We start from the raw sequence: 23,993 nt of genomic DNA on the forward strand, positions 1-23,993 counted from the left end.
GCATACCTACGTTTGCCACCCAAATAGCCATAGCCGTGCCAATAACTAATGACGGGCAAATCACCAAGATCACCATCATCATCACCATCATCATCATTATAATGAACTTCATCGCTATAACTAGCCTGATGCCCCACATCTTGCAAGACAAGTGGCAATGTGTCACTCAGGGTGTCATCATCATCATCATTGTCATTGCCATTGTCATTGTCATTATCATTGTAATCACTGCATGTGGTGGGCGTTTGGCCACGCCCCGTGGCCGCACACCATTCCTCATCGTGCTCGTCGAACTGAAAGAAGCCATCTTGATATTTTTGATACCATTTGGCCACATACTGCGCACTCGGGGCAAATGGCCCAAACGCACTGCGGCACTCCTCGAGTATCTGGCTGGGATAGAGGCGCCGTCGGAAGCCAAACAAGATGCACTGCTGCAGCTCGACGGGCGTTGGACCCGGTATCGGCGATAGGAACAGTTCGTCCAGATCTTCGGACATTCGAATTGCTGCTGTTGTTATTTGGCGTTTGCGTTTCAAACGACTTAAGACATTAGCTGTGAATTGCAGTAGCAGTTGGACACGTTTGTTGTAAAAGTCTATTTCAAAACATTAATTTTTTTTACACAAATCATACAAAATGAGTGAAAGCCAGTTTGCGAGAGCGTGAGACAAAGAAAGAGAATACTTTGAGATCATAATCAAAAAACACAATAACGAGTAACGCAAACAAACAAAAAGAAAAGTAAAGTAAAGTAACGAAAAGTAAAGGAGCGTAGAACAATTTTTAGGTGTTAGCGCAAAGTGTGAAAATTGTTGTGGCCAAGAAGCGAATATTGCGGACCGGGCATTAATTCAAAACGATAAGCTGACAACAATGACATTTCAATCTCTGCTATTAGGCACAGTCAGATACACACATACACACTGAAATAAAAACAACGAGACACTTAACTCGGCTTAGAAACCAGTAACCAAGGCCAGCAGCTATTTCTGAAGTAGATCTGCTGCCACTGGCAGGCAAAGTTGGTAAGCCACTTGCATATGGCCAGTTTTTGGGCTGGTTTTTAATTTGGAGAGGAAGCAGAGGGAAAAACTATGTATTTCAAAATTCAATCACATGTGATACGCTATAGATACATATCTTGGTTGATATTAAATATACATATAGCATGGTAGTAGAATAACAACAACTTTATGTTGCATTGTCGCCGGTTGCATTCCACTTGAGAATGCCAACAAACAAGTCCGCAACAAGTTGCATCAAAGGCCATAAAGTCAGTCCGAGGCAAGAAATAACATACTAGATACATTGTCAATGCACGAAACGTTTAGCTTGAGATACACTTTGATTGTTGCCACGCAGCTAGCTTAGAAACTGACCCAATTGCTGGGCCAAATGAAAATTGGCTGTTAGAACAGCGTTTAAGCACTTAAAGACAATCTCGTTTAACGGTAATCGCTGCCTTTATCGTTTTGTTCGTTTTGTTTTTTCATTGCATAGATCAGCTGCAAATTGGCGCTGCCAAAAGAGACGCAGTTCGAGTTCAGTCAATATTTCATTGGCATCCAGCAACAGCAGCAGCCACAATCCAATGTAATCATTTTTCGCCATCGCTTCGAGATTTATCGGTCACGGTGCGGCTTTAAATATTTGCTGCGGTTTTGCCGCTGACTAACCGAAACGCTTGGCTGCTTCTCGAGCCTCATTTGTGGCCAAGTTAAGACGTACTCGCAAACAGTGACAGCCGGACCATCCAGCCAACAGACCAACCAGCAATCCAGTGGCAGTCGATGGATACCATAGAGTCTATAAAAGTGCGAGGCGTGAGGCTTGAGGCCCAGACAAATGCATTATGTATTTAACTTGGCTAATTGCTTGCTACGCTGCGCTGTGTAATCAGTAAGCAGGTACGCTTTACCAATTGCTAATTTGTGTGAACAGCAGAGTATCTGAGTATTTGCGAAAGATACTTTGTATCTTTGTATACACACACAGTATAGGCCAGCATTTTTTTTTCTTCTTCTTGGCTGGTTGAATGCCCGATTTCACCAGAAATACGCCGCGGCCAAACAACAACAGCAGCGGCGATCTAAAGCTCTCTCACAATGCGATATTTATGTTAAAAATTCTGCAATACAGGAAGCAATAATCACAAAAGAGTTAAGAGCTGCCTGCGTTTATCTGCGTCTATTTATTTTTGTTCGATATTCTTGAACAGAAAACATTTATAATGACACTCTTGGCCATATAGAAACACACTTAAATATAAATAAAAAATATCTATATTTTCATATGTATTTATGTATTTTACGAACAGCTGCCAACAGCGGACATTCCTATCCAACAACGACGACGACAAGCTCAAACAGCGGGCCGGGTCCGCTTGACTTAAAGATCTGAAGACCTTTTTTGCAACTCGCCATCGCCATTAACTCATATAATAATCACCAACAAAAAAAAATCACACATAAAGCAACAAAAAATTAAGTGCAAATACATATTTAGCACGTTCGAAGCGTTGAAAATAAAAAACAATAAACAAAATCAAAAACACAGCAAAGTCAACGTTTTTTTGTAGTAAGTAAATGAAAAGGGCAAAAACAAGAAACGCAAAAAAACAGCCAACAAAATGGTAGTCAAATGAATAGTGTCTAATTTTTATTTTTTTGAGAGTGCTGCACTAAACAGTGATCGATCACAGTGATTGACGATGTAAATACAATGTGATTTGTTTAGTGAATTATACAACACACAGTTTGGCAATGATGTGATTGTGAAGGTAAAAGAGATGTGGCAATTTTGTAGCAACGATTTGAAGGTGTAATTACTTTGAAAGCAGCCTGCAATTGGCTCCATGTCTATTCTAATCTAAGATGTAAGTGTTACTGAAATTTGTCTCATCTGAATTAGGTAATATATAGAGTAGTACAAGAAAGATTAGAAAGATAACGAATCTAAATAAATAGTTGAATTTATTTATATTTATTTAATGTAAGATACGGATCATTTCTGTATCTAACATTACAAATGACTAATTTATATATATGTATATATATTTAATGTAAGATAGGGATAAATTCTGTATCTAACATTATAAATGACTAACCATTATTAAAAATTTAATTTCCCCTTTACGACTTTAAGTGCAGCCTTAACTTGTCAGGAACTTCACAAGTGTACATAAGGTCATATATATAATATAAAATATTGCGCATGTTCGCCGCCCTAGTCGCCTTGATTAGCAAAACCTGCTGTGCTCTGCATGAGATGCAAAACAATCTGCAGTTAATTTGGCAGCTGCTGCTCTCCGAGTAACTGAAATTTCACCGGCTTTTGGGACCATCGTTATCATCATCATCGTCATCATCAAGCATAGGCAAAGTGCACATAATTATGGTAAAAGCATTTTTCAGCTACATTTGCATTTGGCTTTGCTCTTGTTTAGCCCCAAAAACTGAAAAATGAAATATGTCTGGTACTACATGCAAGACTCCGCACTGCACTCTGTTATTAATTAAGCCAAAAATGAGAAAACATACCTTAAAAAAATACTCCTATATATGTAAGAGCAATTCATATGTTGTTGTTGTGGTTGGTTGGTTGGCAGGTTGTTGTTGTAATTATTTATGGTTTGTTCGACTGTCGGATTGCTTCATATACGATATATGCATATGGCAAGTTCATTAGCCCGACAATCGCATTGTAACTGAGCAAACACTACAACAAGCCACAAAAGTTTACTAAATACTATATGTATACTATATGCATATACAAGTTGAGTATTTATCTTGATTTATCTTACATATGTAATCAGTTTATAAACGCTCTATATGGCATTTCTTGGTTTCTAAATGAAGATTTTCTGCTTTGATATCACCTGTTGGCGAACGCTTTTATGGCAACGGTGACGCCTTTTCGCAGTTTGCAACCTACGCCATTATATTTTTAAATATTTTAATTAATTAGTTAAAGCATTCAGAAATGGCTTAACCAAAAGTGGGCTGAGCTGGACGAGACTCAACTCGACTTGACTTGGCTTCTCTTGTCTTGACTCGACTCAACTTGACTTGACTTGACTGTCTGATGAGTGCTTGTTGAGGCTAATTAAGCGTGGGTGTGGCTAAAAGGCAAACAAACACGAGCTTTGGCAAAATATGCATTTCAAAGAAGAAAGCAAATAACATATATGCATATAGAATATAGTTTCAACTTTCAGCTGGCATTTCCAACACATATGATGTCACTAAAAGTTTGGCTGAATATACATATATAGAGAGTGGAGCTGAATGTGTAAATATGCTTTGTGAAACTATTGCTTCTGCTAACCTAGACTACACAAGCAGTGCTTATTTCACTTTATCCTGTAATGTTGGGAAAGTCGAGTTCCACTTTTAATGCAACAGAATTATCTAAGCATCAACACTCTTTTCACTCTTAGAATATTGCAGCAAGGGCTGAAGCAAAAAATGTAAAGATTGGAACACAAAATGCTTTCGGCAATGTAAGATTTCCACGTGCAAGCGTAAGGTCAACACAAATAACTTTGGCTATGAGTATGTATGTATCACACAGATATATGTATGTATATGTATATATAGCTCTATAGGTAGTATAAGCACATTCAAAAATAAACATTTGTATGTATGTGAGTGTGTGAGTTTGTGTACGTGAGTAGGCACAGCTTTCAATTGGTATTGTTGAATAAAAATGCTTTTGTTATTAATTAAGAAAAACACACACTGAAACTAAACGGCGGCGATAATTTTACAGATCTCTTCAATTCACAAATTGCACAGAACAACATAGTTTGCTATGTTCTTTGCCGCATTTTGAGGCATAGCAACATTTTTATTGTTTTTGCTTTTCGCTTTTTTTTATATACAACATAATTATTTTTAATTGTTATGCAGCCTCGTTTTGTTTTTAGAACAGACACACACACACACGCACATACACGGCGAATTTAAAGAAAAAACATAAGACAAGCTGCGTAAATTTGTTGTTTTCTTCTTTTTTTATTTTGTATTTTTTTGAGGCTGCTCCTCTGACGCGTACTCACTAATTATTATTTTTACAAACAATATGGGAATTATAAACATATAATTTAGTTTTGTAATTCCGCTCGCCACACTGTGTTCACACACACTGTGTATAGTATTTTTTGTTTTGGCCTGTGGTATTGTGTGCCTCGGTCTGTGATAGCGCTGAGAAATTCGCGTGCTACTAAAAGTCAAACGTTGGCGACTTTTTGCCACGTTCAATATCTCATCCCCTGAGCGCGTCAGCGTCTCTCCAAGAGCGGAAGAAGAGATACAAAAGCCAAAAGCTACAAAAGGCGCACACAGACAGCTCTACAGATATCCACATATATTTCTATCTATCTATTTGTCTATCTATCACATGCAATACAGATGCAGAGCAAAGCACACTGCAAATGGAATGATGAGGCATCGGCATCGGCAGCAGCAGAGTGAAAGAGATGGGGAAAATTAGAAAACAAGACAAAGATAAAAATATATAAGAAATGCGTGTATTGATTTAATAAAAATAAAATAACAAACAGGGTGTATCATGTCATGCAGAAAACCATATCGAGTGGATGCAAAAAATTCCATTTCAAAATTCCATAACTAAGAGCGGAACGTAAAATGCATTTAAGAAATAGTTGCGGCTGCTTTGCATCACAATTTCTATGAGTAAAGCACCCTGTATGGCATTTCCACAGCCGCCTTAGTTGCTATTAATAGAGATAATAACAAAATAACACGTTGTTTCTCCTATGTAGTACATCATATTTGCCTCCGCCCCAGAGAAGAAGCAAAAGGGTGAAACCTCTGCCCGAGAATTTCGGGCACAACGCGTTGCTCATTCAGAAAAATTTCAGAACATGATGACGGGCCGAGGCGACTGGGAGATGCCATCAAATTTGTTTTTTGGCCCCAAACAGCGTAAGAATAAAAACCAAAAATAACAACATATTCGACCATTACCCTTGCCCCGTGCGAGATCGAGAACTAAACTAAACTAAACGACGAATTGGGAGCGTCGATTGTCGGTTGTCGTCGTGTCGCATTTTAAAAATAAACTCGGAAAAGCGCTCCACGCACCGTCAGAGACAAGTAAGTATGCACCACCACCACCACAGCAACAGCAACAGCAGCGCACCACCGAAAATAGTGCAGGCAGCAGGCAACAGGCAATCGCGCAGGTGGCAAATGGGAGCATGAACGGGATGCGACTCAAAAGAATGCAACGACGACGGCGACGACGCGTCGACAGCGGCGCCATTTTGCTGGCAGCGTCAACGTTGTCATAAATCTTGAAATGCCTTTTCAGAAGACACCAACTTGGGGCGATTTCTCGCAAAAAAAAAAAATAAAAAGACATACTACGTGATCATAATATCAATAGTTGACCCACAAAACGAGAAGTTTACTTAATAAAGGTTTCAGTTTTTCTTCTTCTCACACATCATTTTATTTTTTTGGCAAATAAAATGAATGGGGTCGGGTCGTTTTCGGGTTTATTGTGTGATCGACTTAAAGAACGCTGCCCGCATTGTTTTCGATTTGAATAAGAACGAGAGATTTTTTTGTAAAAGAGGCGATTTCTATTTGTACTAAACGAGGGCAGAAACCGACTACCGAGATAATCTTGAATACATTCTAAAAACGTTGTTAACCAAAAATCTTTACTGGGTTGGGTACGTACCTACAGGGTATGCGGGTACTATGTCATTGAAAATTCAAGTCTTTCAATGCCAACAGTGCTTGTGGCACTCTATAATGGGTCATAATTTTCCCATTGTCTTCGCAAAGTTATCAGCTATGTAGCGCTAATTAACTGAGAAGTCGCCTAATAATTGTTGGCCACAACGAACATATTTTTTTTTGGTTTGTAGGTACATAATTTTCCGAAACCTTGCCCATAACAAAAGCCAAATGACGAGTGCGTTAAATGACGAAAACACAAAGTAAAAAAAAAAACGCAACGAGAAAGACAATAACAATAACAAAAGCAAAGACGATAAACGACTGACAGAAAGAGGGTCAAGCTCAGTCGGTGTCTGGAATTGTATGCGCTTTCATAGCCATAAATAAAATGATATCAGTAGCTTTATATGCAGGGCCTCTCACGTTCAACGTTCAGCGTACAACGCCCCCACCTTTCTTTCTACACAATTCGAATCATTTTCGCTTTCATTTCAAACTGGGCAATGGGACTCAAACAGCGAACCACTTTTCGATCAACACACACACAGACACACAGGTTTCTTTGGGGTCTCTAAGTTTTGATCTGGTCATTTGTGAAATTTCTAAATAAATAAACTAAGTAATCATATGCAAATAAGACAAATAGAAACACAAGAAGAAGCAGTGGAAGCAGAAGAAACCAACCGATGAAGAAGTGTTGTATGGCCGAAAGCTAAGGCGATCCACGATCATCATTTCACGTAGTAGTACGTTGGCTCGGTTTGGTTACCCAAATAAATTTCGTTTAGTCTTGTGACCTGCGTTCCATACGATTAGTCTCGGGTTTCTCTTTCTCAGTCTCAGTCGAGTCGCAACGAAAAGCGAAATTTGATTTCGGTTTTCTGATTAGTAGAACCAACAAACAAGAGACTAACTTACTTTTTTTTCTCGCTCTCGCTCTCGCTTTGCAAATAGCATTTCTGGGGTTTCTTAATTTATGCAGCTTGTCATCGCTGGGTTTTTAACGATGGGTCGATGCTTTTGGCTAAGAAACTACCTGGCATTGGTTACGACAGTTACTTTGCTTGTTGTTTCTTCTTTATTTGTTGTTGTATTTGGTATTTTGCCTTAGCTCTGACCATACAAAAGCGAAAGTCGTCTGGTAATATATCAAATATGTAAGGTGAATTATTTACGTTTATTTATGCATAGTTAAGTTAAAAAATAAAACACAAAAAAATATAGAAAAAACACACAAACTCTCAGTTTAAAGTGAAGCAACAAAGAGAAACAGATTGATTCCAAAGTATTTGCGGATTTCCTTATAGACTTTGTTCTTTTAAGACTTTCAGTGCATATTGCCAAATGTGAAGTGCTTCAATCATGTTGGTTAATAATAACAACAGACGCGGCAGACGCAAGCAAGTGAAATTCCTCATTTGCATTGGGCAAACACACAAGACACAGCTAATGAGATAAAAGTCAATCCACTCGGCGGACCAGTGGCGAATGGTTGTGGAGCAGGAAACTTGAGCAATCCGCGCACTTGACTGCATAGTTTCGTTTTTCGTATCCATAAGATACAAATCAGCAGCAACTACTATTTTTGGGCAATACACATACAACAAACTCAAAACTCATAAAGTTCAATTGCGCCAAAAACACTTGAGATACATACTACACTAAAAGCAATATAAAAGACCCCCCCTTTCAACAAAAAAAAAGAAGAAACAAACAAAAAAAAAGAGGTAAAGCAAAAAGGTGAAACAAGTGCGCAAGATACAAACTTATGGACCCAATTGCTACTGGTCGTAAATTTGGTAAATTTGATTAGATTCCATGGATTGCGGGTTCAGTGAATGGTCAGTGTGTGAGATGTGTCAGCCAGGAATCTGTTGGCCACAAGAGCAACCAAACCGGCTGTGAACGAGTGGAACAGCTGGAGCAAAGCCGGAATCTAAGTTGGCCAAAAAAAAAAAAACCAAAACAAAATTCGAAAATTTGAAATTTAAATTTGTATTTTTGGTGCAAAACTTAGCTCAAGTGCATTAAGTGGCGAATTGCTTCCGGTAGCTGGTCGCGTCTCATGAATTGGTTCAGGTCCAGCCACAGCTACGATTGGAGCCGAGTCGAGTCGAGTTGAGTTGAATCGCATCGAATCGAGTTGACTCGTGATTGTTGCAATGGTTCCAATGGCCCACACTTGAAGTGGTGGCCAAGTGGTTTTGTGGCTCGTCACAAGTCGCACAAGTCTGCGCATGTCGTAAGCGGCTTCAGTTTTCTTACAATTTTCTTTTCGCTTCATTTTGTTGTTTTTGTTTTTTGCTTTTTTATTTGGGCAGCCTAACACACACGGCTAATGTTATAAATTAACGCAACACACACACAGCGCACAACAAGCAAAAATCGCACCAAAAACAACACAAATTGTATCGTCATGTGGGTTTATGTAAGCCACCCGGCCAACAAACCAACCATCCAACCATCTAGCCAGTTGGCCAGGTTAATAGACAGACACATTGGCAACCTACGCGCATGTGCGTCCAGATCCACATCCACTTCCAGGTCGCCTCAGTTGCCTCAGTTGGCTCAGTCGAACACTGGACGCGATGTTGGCCAATTTTTCCGCATCTGAGGTTGTTTTGCTTTTGTTTGGCTTTCGGTTTTTTTTTTTCTGTTTGTTGTTTGTTTTTTTCGTCACAAATTTACAGTTTCTATTATTTTTTTCGCTTAGTTTTTCTCACGTCGATGAGTTTGCATAAAATTAGCACACATTTTGACTGAAAAGTCGATTAATTAGCCGCAAAGTTTAATACAGAATGAAATAGGGAAGTTGTGGGCCAAATAAATTAATTATTCGCCTGTCCACAGCAATTTAAAGTGCGTTTAGTTTTCACCTTGTCTGAGTATGATAATCGATCGTATCATTGACCGTTACTCAGTCTCAGTCTCAAGATTTAGATTCTCTTTCAACAACAACAAAAAATAAACACCAATTCATTAAGACAAAATAGAAACTATAATAACTCTTGAGAAGGCAACAATAACATTTTAACGGGCTGTAGAACAATTTAAAATAACAATTCCGAGTTAAGCAGCCGCTGAATGACATTGAGACGAACTTTATTAACTTTAAGCACTCTCTAGGTCAAAATTTGTTCTTAAGAAAGAAAATTGTAAGTTGGTACTGCATTTCACTAGCTTTTCAGAAAGATGTCGAAACTCTTCTTTTATTACAATAATTATTTTTGTTTGTAGAGTTCTTCACTCTTACCAACCTATATAAAGAAAGTTATATGGGCTCACACTTGACCCACAGCTAATACAAAGCCAAATATTTGTACAGCTGGAAAAGTTCAAGAGAACAGAGCAAAGTACCGTTGTGCACTGACATCTTGAAGAATCAGAAATCTTTCGTTGTTGTTGCTGCTGTTGTTGTTGTTGTTAGCTCACACAATTCCCAAGCACAAAACGTGGCCATAGGCCCAACCTCTCAGTCAGAGAAGAACAAAGCTTGGGCCCCATAAAACAGATCAACGAATCCGGCAGTTGGCTGTCACAGACCATCTAAGCGTTACAATCAGTTACAGTAAAGTGTCAAGATGCTCAGCAATTACGAGTATGATGATTATTAGAGGGACTTACAATACGACGAGTACAACAATTCTTTCTCAGGCCTAGGTTTATGTTTTTTTTGGCCAAGAAGTAAGTGTTGACTTCTGTTTAAAGCACTTTGCTCACGCAGTCTGTAGATTGACGGAATGACGGACTAACTAACTAAATAACCAAGTGACAGACTGACTGACTGAGTGAATGACTAACTTTATAGTATAGACGACATAACCCATAACCGTAACCAGACATCGAGTTGAACACTCTGCGCACTTTGTGCTACTTAATGTGAAGTTGGGCTTTCGGCGCGTTCAACCTGCATTTGTGTCGCATCATCTAAAACTATTTGGTAGTAGCTCGAGCCCAGCACTTGTCAGCCAGACATTCAGTCAGTCAGTCACTCGCTCAGTTGTTCAGTTAAAGTCGCTTTGCCATACTTTAACGGTTCTCACACTCTCGGCAACCGAATCTGGCGTGTGTATCTTTGGCAGCGAGTGGCACTCATCATAATTACAACGCTACAACCTCACTCACTGGCTGACTGACTGACTGACTGACTGAGTGAATGAATGACAGCCACATGAGGCAAGCACAACAACGTCAACGTCTTGCAGGTTTGGTCTTAAGTTCCACAGTTCCACCGAGCTTTTTGTGACTGACTCTAGTGTTTATAATTTATGATTGCTTTGCGTGATTTTTACATTTCTGTGTTATTAGTCTAAACTTGGCTTCAGCATCAGAAAAATACACAGACAATCTACGATCTACGATCGTGCCTATGTGTGCCTATGGAGAACACCTACGATTTGGGGCTCTGAACTCCTAACCAACCCACAGATTTGTCTGAGAATTGCACGTTGCTGCCAAATTGTGTTTGGTGTTTTGAATGCTCATTGAGTGCTCTCTGCGCTGGTCATTAAATCAATTCAATTCTGATTCATTAGTTCAATGTGTGTTGTGTGTGCTGTAATAAGCGCCACTCAAATGATCCCGCAGACTGTGGCAGACTGTGGGATTGTGGGATTCCAGCAAATCAATAAATTATATGCAATACTTTTGGCTGCTGCTGCTGTGTTGTTCACATTGATATCTGATAAAGAGAGACGAACACACGAACCGCTAATCGTTGCTTTTGCTTTTTGCTTTTGGCTTAATTTAACTGTTTCAAATTAAGGCAACAAAATCTTAAAGGTCGATCTCGAATTTGTCAAAATGCGACGTTGCCTTGAAACGAGCTATGCGAGTAATTTAATGATTTCAAAATAAACTATGCTCAACTAGTTGTTGTTGTTGGTGCGTAAATAAATCGTGGCAATTATTTCCAGCTCTTCATCAATCATACGGACCAAATCAAATAAACAAACAAACAAGCAAATCAAACAAACAAATAGCAGAACAACCAACTGCTGACCAGCTGTCAACAAAATGTTTGACCTATTGCATTATGTTGTGCTTCGGTTGCTTCGATTGTCACAGTTTGTTTAGGTTTGAAATATTGTTAGTTTAGTTTTAGATGCCTACTACCTACGGCTTGCCCGCATGACGAGGGGAAACTCACTTCCGGTAATGTATTTGTGATGGATGGTTATGAGCCAAGAATTTCCATGAAAATCCATGAACAAATATGCAAATGATATCAGCACATAAACATAGAGAAGCAAAATAAACCAACTGCAATTGGTTAAAGGCATTTTCGATTGCAGTTGCAGTTGCAGTTGCAGTTTCTTTGGCTGTTGCTGTTGCTGTTGCAATTCCCAGAAAATTATGCTCGGAAATTGAGAGTCTCTAGAGGCAGTTTTGCCTTTTGCAGCGTCGTCGTCGTTGTCGTCGCTATTACGACACAGTTTTCGTTTCGTTTTTAATAATCATTTGCAAATGTCTATTAGGCCGCCCCCTCCAGTGAAACTTCTCTCCATCTCTGTTGCGCATGCGCAGCGCATTTCAAAGGAAACAAATCGCATAAGCCAAACGAAACTGAAAATGCAGAGAAAAACAAACTGAAGGCATGCCAAGGCAATGGCCATGGAAATGGAAATGTTTTGCATCATGTAAATTAAGACTTTTAGCTCAAATTATAGCAAGCAAAAAGCGGGCATGGCTCTAGGGCGGGACGTGCCCAGTTTTTGTATTTGTGGATATTTCTGCAAATCTCAAACCATGTTTATTTTTGAGCAGCTTGAAAAGTAAAAGTTCAACTGTAGAAATTGCCAAGATTGTTGGTGACAAAGTTAGTAGCTAGAACTTTATAAAGATTTCTAAGAAAGCTGTAAGCTTGTAAACAAATAAACAATACTTTGTTCTATTCAAAGATGACAAATGTTAATGAGAGATACTCGTATTATTGTAATACTCTCCGCTGCTGCTGCTGTGAGCATTACGGAAATGCTTTACAATTCTTGACAACGGACAACTGTTACTCAGTTATGCAATTAAATTAAAATAAAGTTGCAGTAACTGCAACAACTACAACTACAACTACGACACCGACAATACACAACAGCAGCAGCAGCAACAGCGGCAGCGGCAACAACAATGACAATAGCAATAACAGCAGGCAGCAGTCGACAGCAGAGTCGGGTGACCGCATTGCAGTTGCAGTTGTTGCAGTTGCGAGTGTTGCAATTGCTTTCGCTTTGATTGAATTTATTTTATAATCCACGATGCCAACTGCTTAGTCAACCTCACTGTGTGTGTAACTACACATTTATGCTTATAAGAAAACTGCATCTACAAGATGCAATTTCCAATTTGCATTTTTACCCACTGAGCAAGCGAACACACTAAGGAAACGACGCGTCCGACAAGCAATCGGCAACTCGGTATGTGAAAGAGAGAGAGGGAGATACATGATAAATTATATTATTGGCATAATAATATATTTACGAGGTATAACAGCAGCAGCAGCGAGTTACATTTAAAAATCATTCGATTTCATATTTCAAAATGCGCATTAGCTGCTTCCTTCCATTTGAGCGATTTGCCGATAACAACAAATGCAAATACAACAACAACAACAACAACAAAGCACAACAAAAAACGAATGCAATAAAAAATTGCAAAAACAGACAAAAGAAAGAAATAAAGAAAAAGCAACAAACTGGCAAATTGCAATAAATAAATAGAAAACTGTGACTGCTCTGTACATAAAGTCCGTATGTAAGTCGTGTATTTTGTGCCTTTATCTCGTCTATGGATTTGCTTTGCAAATTGGATTATGTCTTATTGTGTTATTGTTATTATTGTTACTGTTGTTGTTGCTGTTGCTGCTGTGCCACATCCTCTCCAGTCACAGCAATAAAAATGTCGGGCGCATGCGTTGCTGCCATTCGTTTATAATTGCAGCTCCCAGCTCGCAGCTCCACTGTGCACAGTGGTCGAACTCTAACGAAATGGCAGCAGGCAGCCCCTTTAATTATTTGCACGAATTTGGTTTGTTAATCGCCCCATTGACGTACGCCGCATCGATCGGCCTACAACCCAAGCAACACACACACACACACTTTCATAGATACATAAGTATCTTTCCATCCATCCATCTATCTAACTATCTGTAGCTGTAGCTGTGGTAAAAGTGCAATGAAAGCCAACAAAAGGCACTTCAATTAAGGGGGACGCAACGTAGCGATTGTCGACATCGACATCAACATCGACCGACTGTTAGATAAACAAAACTGCTCGCCAAATTACAGCATTGTTATCGGGGGCATACATAAATTTATGATTGAATTCACCATTTTCACGTTTGTTTTTGCCTTAATGGGCAAATGAAAAGCCGACTACAAACAAACATCGACAGAGAGAGAGAGAGAGAGGGATAGAGAAAAAGAAAGACAACCCATCAATTGCCAAATGAAATGAATTCAAGAAGAAAATGCATTGAATGAGTGTGTGAGAGTGCGAGTTTAAATGCCAATGACCGACATGAGTTGCACTTAGTCTAAAATGAAGAGACCCCTAAATAAAAAGAGAAAACTAATGATAGAATTGCTCTGATCATCACATAGGGAAACTCTCTCTCTGTCTCTGCTGAACTGATGCCAAAATAGAGAAACGATAACAATACTCATGTTCACTTTAACTACCTAGTGATTTAATGTTCTAGCTTTAGTCAAAGTAACTAATTCATTGTTGTAAGCAGCTCAGCATCTGTGTCTGTTGCAATTATCTGAAACTGGTTTACTCATCATGCATACTCCGTATTGTACTTTCGGGCATATATAGACTGAAAATTACTTTATATAGTAGACTCGTTACATTAAATCATGCCCCAAAAACCAAAAAAGAAATACAAAAAGAAAAAAAAACTTGAGGCAGCATATCATTTAATCAAAAGCTCGTTAGTCTGCACACACAGTTTGCGCTTGAATTTTTAATGGCTTAATCAGTTTCTTTTATATACATATATAGATGTATGTATGTATGTATCTTTTTGGGGGTTGGGGAAGCAGCCACAAGGAAATTGCATCGGAAAGCCATACAAAAGAAGCGCATAAAGAGTTTTTCCTCAAAACTTGTGGCCACACACTCACAAATTGATTTGGTATGTGAAGACGGATAATTGGTTTTCGAGCAGACTGCAGGGCTCTAGGAAAGTTTTCACGGCTTTTGCTGAGCGCATCAACCACATCGACGTAAGTTTCATTAACAAGTCAATTAGAGCGCCCCGTCGATAGCCAATTGGCATTTTTAATTAAGTACGACAACCCAAAAAAAAAAAAAGGAAACTTTACAATCTGTTTAAACTCAAATCAAATTTCTGGCTTATAAAATTAAGAACTTGAACACTTCAGCAATTTCTCGAATTTCTCAATTCTCTAATCAGTCAGTTATTTAAATTGAGCACAAGTGTGTGAAATAGAAGTATAGTATTACTCATCCAAATTACCAAAGCGTAAGTTGCAATTTTCTACAAGCTAGCTAGCTAGCTAGCGTGTAAATTGATCAGCTGAGTTCTAAAAAAGATTTTCACAGCTTTCTCTCTACATGTCAATTTATATGAGCATGCTAAAAGCTTGATGCAACATAATTGCCAACACACCATTCATTGCTGTTTCTGTTTCTGTTTCCGCTTGGGAATACTCTATCGACTAGTATTTGGCTCATTGCGGAGCACGTAAAACGTATGACTAATCAATGGCTCTGACAGACCGAAAGACTCTCTGGGAGACGCTCTACGCTTGGGCGAGTTTCACAAGCTTCAAGAGACGGAGAAGCGGAGTATAGTCAGTATAGTATACAACGATGAGTATGAGAGCTTTTCGTATGACTCTTAACGAGTATACCGATTGTATTTGCATTTATATTGAATATTATAGTGGCACATGTATGCGAGCTAATATATATATATATACGTATATCGTAGTTATGTGTGCGATCGCGCCAAATGCCAAACAATGTGAGTCACGATAATCAACGTTGAGCACACCGCAAACACGTCCACATATATATAGAGGGCTCAAAACACGAGGGTGGTGCTGTAAATGCATATTAGGAAACTCCCCCGAAAGGCAAGTTCTCATAAAAAATAGACTCTCAAAAGGGATTAGCTTAAATGTGTTTTATTGGGACAATTTAGCTTAAAGATTTGTTTAAGAAATTCGATGTGATACAAAATTCTTGTGATACAAAATTGTTAATACAAACTTTGTGATAATTGATACAATTTGGAAAAGGGTGAAAAATATATTAGCAAACGATTACGGATTGAATATTCGTTTCTAAAAGTTCTACAAAGAGAACAGAATTTATATTTATTTTAAGAGGATAATTTTGCAATTATATTTATATTTGAAAGTTCTGTGTAAATTCGAAGTGTTAAAGAATTGTTAATTTTGGCTGTGTGATTATAAAATTCATTTGGCATATGTGCTAAAAATATTAGCCGACAATTGAAGATTTAATATTCATCTTTGAAATTTTGTATTTTAAGAAAGTAATTTTTAATTCAAACAAATAAACACAAATTAGAATATGTGCTAAAAATATTAGCCGGCAATTTCGAATTTAAATGTTCATTGATAATATTTTAACAAATACAACAGCCATACAATTTATTTTATTGAAATAATACTCAAATACTTCTCAAAATTCAAACAAATTCAAAGTGATATAAAAATTATTAATTCAAATTGTGTGCTAATTAAATCTGATTACAAATATGTGCTAAAAATATAAGCAGTCAATTGAAAATTCATTTAAAAGTTGTACAATTTCTACAAACAAAACAGTATTGAATTCTCAACAACATGACTAAAAATAAAATGTTGAAATTAAGAATGCATTTAAATAAAGTTCATAATTGGAACAATCTGAATTCCTTGATCGTAATCATCACATAACTTTGATATTTAATTATACATTGAGCAGCCCTCGTGCATTAAAATACTCACATATTTATATGCGCAGTTATAATAACAACGCTTCGAATATCGTACGACTGTGGAAAACGAGTTTTGATTTGTTGAAATAAGCATTTACTTTATGAAAAATGCATACAACAAAATTATTTAAACACACAACAGTATGCTCGGTACATGCTTATGAGACATAAGTAGACGTTGTTGTAAATATTGCAAGATGTTGCTGTTGCTGTTTGGTGTTGCTGTTGCTGTTGCAGTTGTTGCAACTGCTGCAATCGAGCGTAATGCGCATACATGCAACGTGCCACAGCAACAACAAACACCTTCGAAATGGTGTCAGCAATAATTTATCAAAAAACAGAAACACAAAAACAGCAACAAAAATGTACAAAAGCATAAATAAACCAGGCAAGCTGTTCAAACCGCATCTAACACTGAAGAGAACCCGAGTTGGCAGCAATTTGCATGAACAGCCAAAGACAAAACAATGGGCCAAGAGTACAGCATGTGGTGTATGTGTGTGAGAGTGTGTTTGTGTATCTGTGAGATACGAGATACAAGTGCTGTGCCCTGGGCATGTAAAGCGTGTCAGCAAAGCTCAGTGAAACTCGGTGAAATAATTGCGGTAAGCGCATAAATAAAATTACACATGTTGGGAATTTGCAAGCAGTTTTCGCCAGGCGACACACTCACACACCACAGTGGGAGACAGCGACGCCACGCCCCGCCACATCCGGAGCATGCCTCTTACGCCCCTTTACTTCGGACCCCTTAACAGGTAGCCGATAACCAGGCAGAGAGCTACCTGCGAATCTGCAGCGTATCTGTTGGTAGCATCTTCATATCTGTCAGATAACTGTCCTATCTTATCGCCGGCTCGCTCCCTTTGCAATGATGTTTATGGTTTTGGGCTGTGTGGTATTTTATTGATTTTTCCTACATCCGCTGATAATGCAAGTGGCAAAAACAATTTTACGACTCGTCGAGGGAGGCAGCAACGCGTTGCGGCTGCGACTCCGTCTGCGGTACATAGTAGAAAGGGTCTGTCAATGTCCCGCAACTAATTAAAGAAAATGATGTTGACAATGGGAATTACTCTCAGCGCGTCAGGACACGTGTGCCCTTTAGCCCTAGGAAAGAAAAAAGGGAAGGTCCACAGGGCAAAACCATTTTACTGTCAACAAATGCAATGCCATTTGACATGAGTTCCAGGAACTAAGAACAATATAAATTGAGCAGGGTAACATCAAAATGCTGCCCGCCAGCAACGAATTTGTTTTCTGCATTTCAGGAATCGGATTTTTTCTAGCGAGTGTTTTTCAAAAGTCACGAATATTTTCAATTGAATTCTTTCTGTACAAAAAGTTCCATAAAGTCACGATTCACAGCAAATAATTTTAATACCTTAATATTTATATCGTAATACTTTGCACTTGGGATCAACTTGTTTCGAAACCTTTTCACGCGCTACTAACATACTTAGGGAAAATATGCATTTTCCAATCCTGACTACAAAAGAAATGCCAACTGTTAAATCGCATGAATCACATTTTGAGTTCTGCAAATAGGTTTATCGTGTTCTTGACTAATGGAAACATATTAATAGATCCACCATATGGTTACATTTATGTAATAAACCCAACCTCATCGAGAATTATGGCTTTATTTGCAAATATTATTTTTACAAGTTTTAATGGCATTTAAAATGTAAATATTTCAACTCCTCCTCATCATATAAAATCGTCTTTTTTGCTTAAGCTTATCGTAGTGCAGATCTATCATATGATTGCAATAAGAACTAAAGTTTCACATCTAATTAAATTGATGTTGAAAGTTAAAATACTTCATATGAAAATGCTCACACTAAGAGAGAGATCCCATAAAATAAGTTCCATCATTTAACATATAACCTTATCTCTACCATATATCAGCAAATTATCGTGTTACTGACTAATGGAAGTTTCTAATCACATTAATAGAACATAATGCAGATCTGTCATATAGATTAATAAATATGATTCAATAAGCATCAAGTTAAGGAATTTAAAATGTATTCTTTCTCATAATTCAGCTTCTAATCTTTAGCACATTTCTGTGATTAACTTTATTGAGTTTACATTTCTGACTAATGGAAATACTTAAGAATATTAATAGACCCTTCCCAACAAGAATTATAGTTTCACTTTCAAATATTGTTGAAAGTTGTATGGGTGTGTAATTCCGTATTCTTTGCTAAAAATAAAACCCTTTATGTAGCACCTTATCTCATATGGTAAATATTACAATCGTCCCATAAAAACCCCACTTATTTGCATAGCTGACTCACCGCTTGACGTTGCGACAACGCTTCTCGTTCTCTGCCTCCTTGACACTGTCCCAGCTATCGCCCACTCCCGACGATGACATATCATCGAGTCGCTCCTCATCCTCCATGCCCGAATCCTCGAGGCTAATGTGACAACTGGTCAACGTCACCTGTTTGCCATTGTCGCCCACCTCGATCCAATCCGAAGTGCGAATGCGCTGCGATCTCTCCGTGCCATATGGCGATGAATCCGACGAGCAGCCCGAGGGACAACGTTTGCGTGGCGTCGAGTTGCCATTCAAATTGCTGGCATTCTCCTTGAGCGACTTGTTCACCGCATAGGTCAACGTATCCTCCTCATCGCCATCGGCATCCTCCACATTGTCGGCATCCACATCCTCCGTGTCGGCATCATCAATGGAGTTGTAACGTTGACGCGACAACGATTTACTAGGCGTCACCTTGGCCACGGACAACGAACGTGTCGTGGGCAACTGTTCCAGGGAACAGGAGCGATTGCGCATCGCCGCCAGCTCCGAGATGAGCAACTCATGGAAGGTATGCTTCTTCTCTGGCGTATTGCCAGCACTCACAGAGCACTTGATGGGGTTGGGATTGGGATTTGGATTGATATTGATACGCGTGCAATTTCCTGCCGCCTCGATGGTCACCTGTTCACGTTCTCGCTCCCTTACCCGCTCCCGTTCCCGCTCCAGCTGCAAGCGTGTGTGCCGCTCCTGGGCCAATTCCTGCTCCAACAGTGCCTGATGCTGTATGGCACGCTCATGCTTCGTGATAATCGTGGTATCCGCTGCCGTTTGCTTCTGCGACTGACTGATGATGATCTCGGAGAACAAACGCTCCGCGGCATTCTTCAAATTGTTCTTAATCTCCACCGTTTTGCCGCTGAGAAAACTGCCATTGCCATTGCCAAACGACGAGCCCGATAGCGGACTGTCCAAGGTGGTCTTGGAGCGACGAAAGATGCTGGTTGCCGGCGTCGCTGGCGGTGCCACAAATGCGGCAGCCACATCGTCATCCATATCGAGTGTGGCCACCGGCATTTGAACGATTTTACGGGGCTTGGGCAACGGTTGTTTGGCCAAATGGAGACCGGCACGCTCGAAATCCACCTTGCCGAGACTGAGACGTGTCTCCTTCAAAGGTGTCGCGGTGTTGCTGCTGCTGCTGCTGTGTGCAACAGCTGAATTGGCGCGATTAACGCTGACAACAGCATTCCCAGTGGATTCCCTGGGCTTGGCTGTGGGCACATCCGGCGCTTTACGGAGCTTTAACGGTGGCTTCGGCGCCGTTGCTGGTGCGGCACTTGCGGCAGCTGTGGCAGTGGCACTGCCAACTAGCGCCATGGTGGGCGTTTGTGTTTGCGCCTGTTTCTTTTGCAGATTGAGTGAGGGCGACTTGTAGACCAAAGTGCGTCCCACAGCGCTCAGTTGGCTGACAAATGTGGGCTTCTTTTGTATGATTGGCGGTGAAGTTGACACGTTTGTTGTTGCTGTTGTTGTTGCAGCAGCAACTGTTGCTGTTGCTGTTTTGGGTCTGGGCGGCACTGGCGGACCCGGCCGCTTAACCGCAACCGTTGACTGCATTTCGATTGTGGCCATTATTGCTGCACGTTCTCACGCGGAGTTGAAAACCAGTATTTGTAGGTCACTTTGTTTTTTTTTTCGCTTTGCTTTGCTGTTGCTGTTGCTGCCTGAGCAACTTGGCGACTCGTCGACTGCAACTTCGACTTCGACTTCGACTGCAACTTCAACTGCTCCGCGTGTCTTTTTGGTATTGCGACGCGTTTATTTATTATTATTATTTAGCATAAAGGCGCAAATGGAAACTTGTTTCTCTCTTTGTTGTTGTTGCTTCGTTGCTCTTCGTGTTCTCAAGCAGCGGCTGCTGTTGCCGATGTTGCTGCTGTTGCTGGTTGCATTTTGACAGCACTGTTGCTGATCTATTTTGAATATAGGCCACGGCGGCGCACACTAACGGGCCTAGTTTGCTGATATTTGTCGATGTTGTTGTTGTTGTTGTTGTTTTGCTTATTGGTTTATTGGCTTATTGAAAACTCGTTTTGCGTCGTTGTCGCTGCACTTTGGATTCTCTGGGTGAGTTTTTTTTTTGGTTTTTGTAAGTGAAAGGGTTGCGGGTTTTTAGTAGATTCCCTATACTAAATTGCACACCTTGATTAGTTGATTTTCATTTCATTTCGTTTGGGGTTTTTTTTTATATATTTGTTGATATTGTTTCGTTGCTTTCTGTAAATATGACGTTAATTAGCTGTTGTTGTTGCTGTCGCTGCTTTTTTGAAAGTGTTACAATAATTGTTGAGCTTAGTTGTTGTTTTTGTTGCTTGCCTTTATCTTTGGCTTTGCACGATTTTTGTGCTTTGTTGCGGGCGTGTAAAAACACAGACATCATAATGAAGTTTCATGTTAGAAAGCTCAATTAAGCCAAAAGCCACATCAACAACATTAACAAAACAAAAAAAAAAACTAATAAAAATTCGACAACAATGCGCTCAGAATAAATTGAAGTTTAATGAAGCGTTTAGGCCGCAGCAAATTTGTTGGAGAAAACTATTGAAAGATCATTTAAAAGCGATTTCAGAATGATTTTGATGTTCAAATCAATTCAAATTGGCTTCAGCGACTTTTTCTCACCGTGTTACGCCACTAAACCGTTATTTCTAACAAGAAAACATCAATTAATTATGGAAATGTAAATGTGCGCAGTTAAAATGAAGAAAATAACGTAAACAAATGATTTAGAATGGAAACTGGTTTTAATGATTTTTAAATGCATTTACAGACAACTAAAAACTGATCTGATCAAGGAAAATTTCTTTGAGTGTAGCAATGCAATTAGAACTGACTCAAATGAGGTCAGAGTTGTAGTAAAACACACAAAATGATAATTGATCGACGAGAATCGATAATCGATAAATAACGGTGAGCTTCAACACTTTTGCTCTTTGCAGCTCAGCAACAACAACTTATATTGCATCTCTCTCTCTCACACATGCACATATACACAGTTGTTCAAGCTCCTTGTTGTTGAGCACTTTAGGCTTGTGAATTTTTTCAATTGAATTTTGTTTAATTTAATTAAGTGCTGCACAGAGGCCAAAGAATTAACACCCACACACACATCCACAGAAAAACGTTCAATGTGCAACACGCAGCACATTCAGCAGCTAGGCATGCAACACATTCAAAACCACACACAAAAGTGTTGTCTGCTTATTTTTGACCAACAAAATATTCTTGCTTCGAATTTTGTTATAAATATAAAAATACATAATTATGTAAAATGCATTTGTGTTACACTGGTATTTGTATTTCGTATTAATATGTGTGTGTTGCATTTGCAGTTGTCAACCAAAAAACACGAAAAACACCGAAACCGACACCGACGACACACAACACAACATCAACATGGGGCGAAGCGAACCGAGCGACCGTATGGAGCCGTCCGTTACGACGTTGCGCTTTGCACGAGAGCCAGAAATAAACTGAGAGCATGAAAGAGCTAAGCGCACCTTGCCTCAATCTCGGCGCAGTCTGTTTACATTTGAGTGTGTGTGTGCGAGTGACTGTTCGTGTGGGTGTGACTGTGTGCACGCCAACGATGTGCGCGTGACAAAAACAAATCAAACGTTTCGTGAGCGAGACACGTACTCTAACTCGCTGAGAGCGGAGAAATTAATGAGTACATATATAGTGTACGGCTCTATTGCTAAATGCTTTGTGTTTATTTTATTTGTTTACCCAAGTCTTAACTCAACTGACTTTGCCAGCACAAACTCAGATCGTGTCATGCACGAGTCGCCACGTTGCTCACGCCGCCAACGAGAGCTCATCACTCATGGCAGTCGCTCTCTTGCCCAGCATAACTGGTTCGGCTCTCTTAACACTTTAAGCTCGCTGTTACGAGATTCTGTTAGTTAACAGTTGCGTTGTTAATGGCTTTGTTTTAACGTTAGAAGCTTTAAATTAAGCCTGTTTATCAGCGCAGTCTAATGGCAACATGTTTCTTTAATAGACATGTTAATATGAGACTAACCACAATGCTCTTTCGATGCGGCTTAAGAGAAGAACATGTTTAACATGCTGTCGCTCTCTTTCTTTGGTGGAGCATAAAGAGCAACTTGGCACATGGCCAAAAGTGCATTGATTGGCATTTGGAACGAGTCGCTGGGCAGGTGATGATGATGTTTGAGGGTCGTCGGCGTCGGCGTCTGGCTGCTGTGGTCTGGCTGGCATTGCAACAGCTGTTGTTGCCGCATAGTAGCACGCGACGGGAGACGCCCGCTACACCCACAAAAGCTACAACAAAGTACGTAAATCTTTATTGATTGCATGTTGCAATTGTAGCTAGAATAGAATCACTAATCGTCTTTGGAGTGACTTTGCTGTCTGACTAAACAATTATTTAGCCGGCATTCATTCAACAAAAACATACCACCCCCTACTCCTCCTTTCTCCCCCTGCCATTGCTAATGGCCTGGTTAGTGGCATTGCAGACAGAATTGCAGTGAAGCACAAACGAAAGTCAAAACACTCACACACAGAGATAAAATACATAGACTAGCGTATATATTTATGTGTATTACCAGCATACATATAAATCTTGCTCCCTTTTTTGGGGTTGCTACTTCAAATTACCGTATTTGTATAGCTCGACTTTCGTAGGCAACCAGCGCCCAGAACCGCCCCCCAAAGAAGAGGCGACATGCCTCTTTGTCCCAGGGAATCCCCCTTCTTCACACTCGCCATTCGCCACTCGAAATGATTTCCATGGCACTCAGGAAGTTGCCTCTTCCGGCTCCAAAAAAAAAAAAGAGAAATCGAGTGGGGTTCCCTACTGCGTTTTTCATTTCCTTGTTCTTCGACACTTTTTGTTGATTTTTTCTTTTGTTTTGTTGCATTTGGCGCAGCGAATTGTACATAATATATATCTGGAGTATATATGTATATTGCTGGATTTCTTGTCTGGCATTTTTGTCGCAGC

At 39.6% G+C, this 23,993-nt stretch overlaps 1 protein-coding gene across 3 annotated transcripts in view; it reads right to left on the reverse strand.

The window, feature by feature from the left end:
- LOC132784656 (putative uncharacterized protein DDB_G0287457) overlaps window positions 1-22,498 on the reverse strand; it is a 39,486-nt gene extending 16,988 nt beyond the window's left edge. Inside the window, exons 1-2 of one of the 3 annotated variants that reach the window (XM_060790416.1) lie at window positions 22,308-22,496; window positions 18,993-21,238 (exon numbers count right to left, since the gene is read on the reverse strand). In XM_060790416.1, the coding sequence (XP_060646399.1) occupies window positions 18,993-20,593 (1,601 nt within the window). In that variant the 5' untranslated portion in view covers window positions 20,594-21,238; window positions 22,308-22,496. Of the gene's footprint in view, window positions 1-6; window positions 557-5,062; window positions 5,118-18,992; window positions 21,239-22,307 lie in introns of those variants that run through there. The other 2 variants (XM_060790418.1, XM_060790417.1) reach the window with 2 other exon arrangements.
- Window positions 22,499-23,993: the final 1,495 nt, after the last annotated feature.

The sequence above is a fragment of the Drosophila nasuta genome, chromosome 2R (genome assembly GCF_023558535.2).
Source record: "Drosophila nasuta strain 15112-1781.00 chromosome 2R, ASM2355853v1, whole genome shotgun sequence".
Lineage (NCBI taxonomy): Eukaryota > Metazoa > Arthropoda > Insecta > Diptera > Drosophilidae > Drosophila > Drosophila nasuta.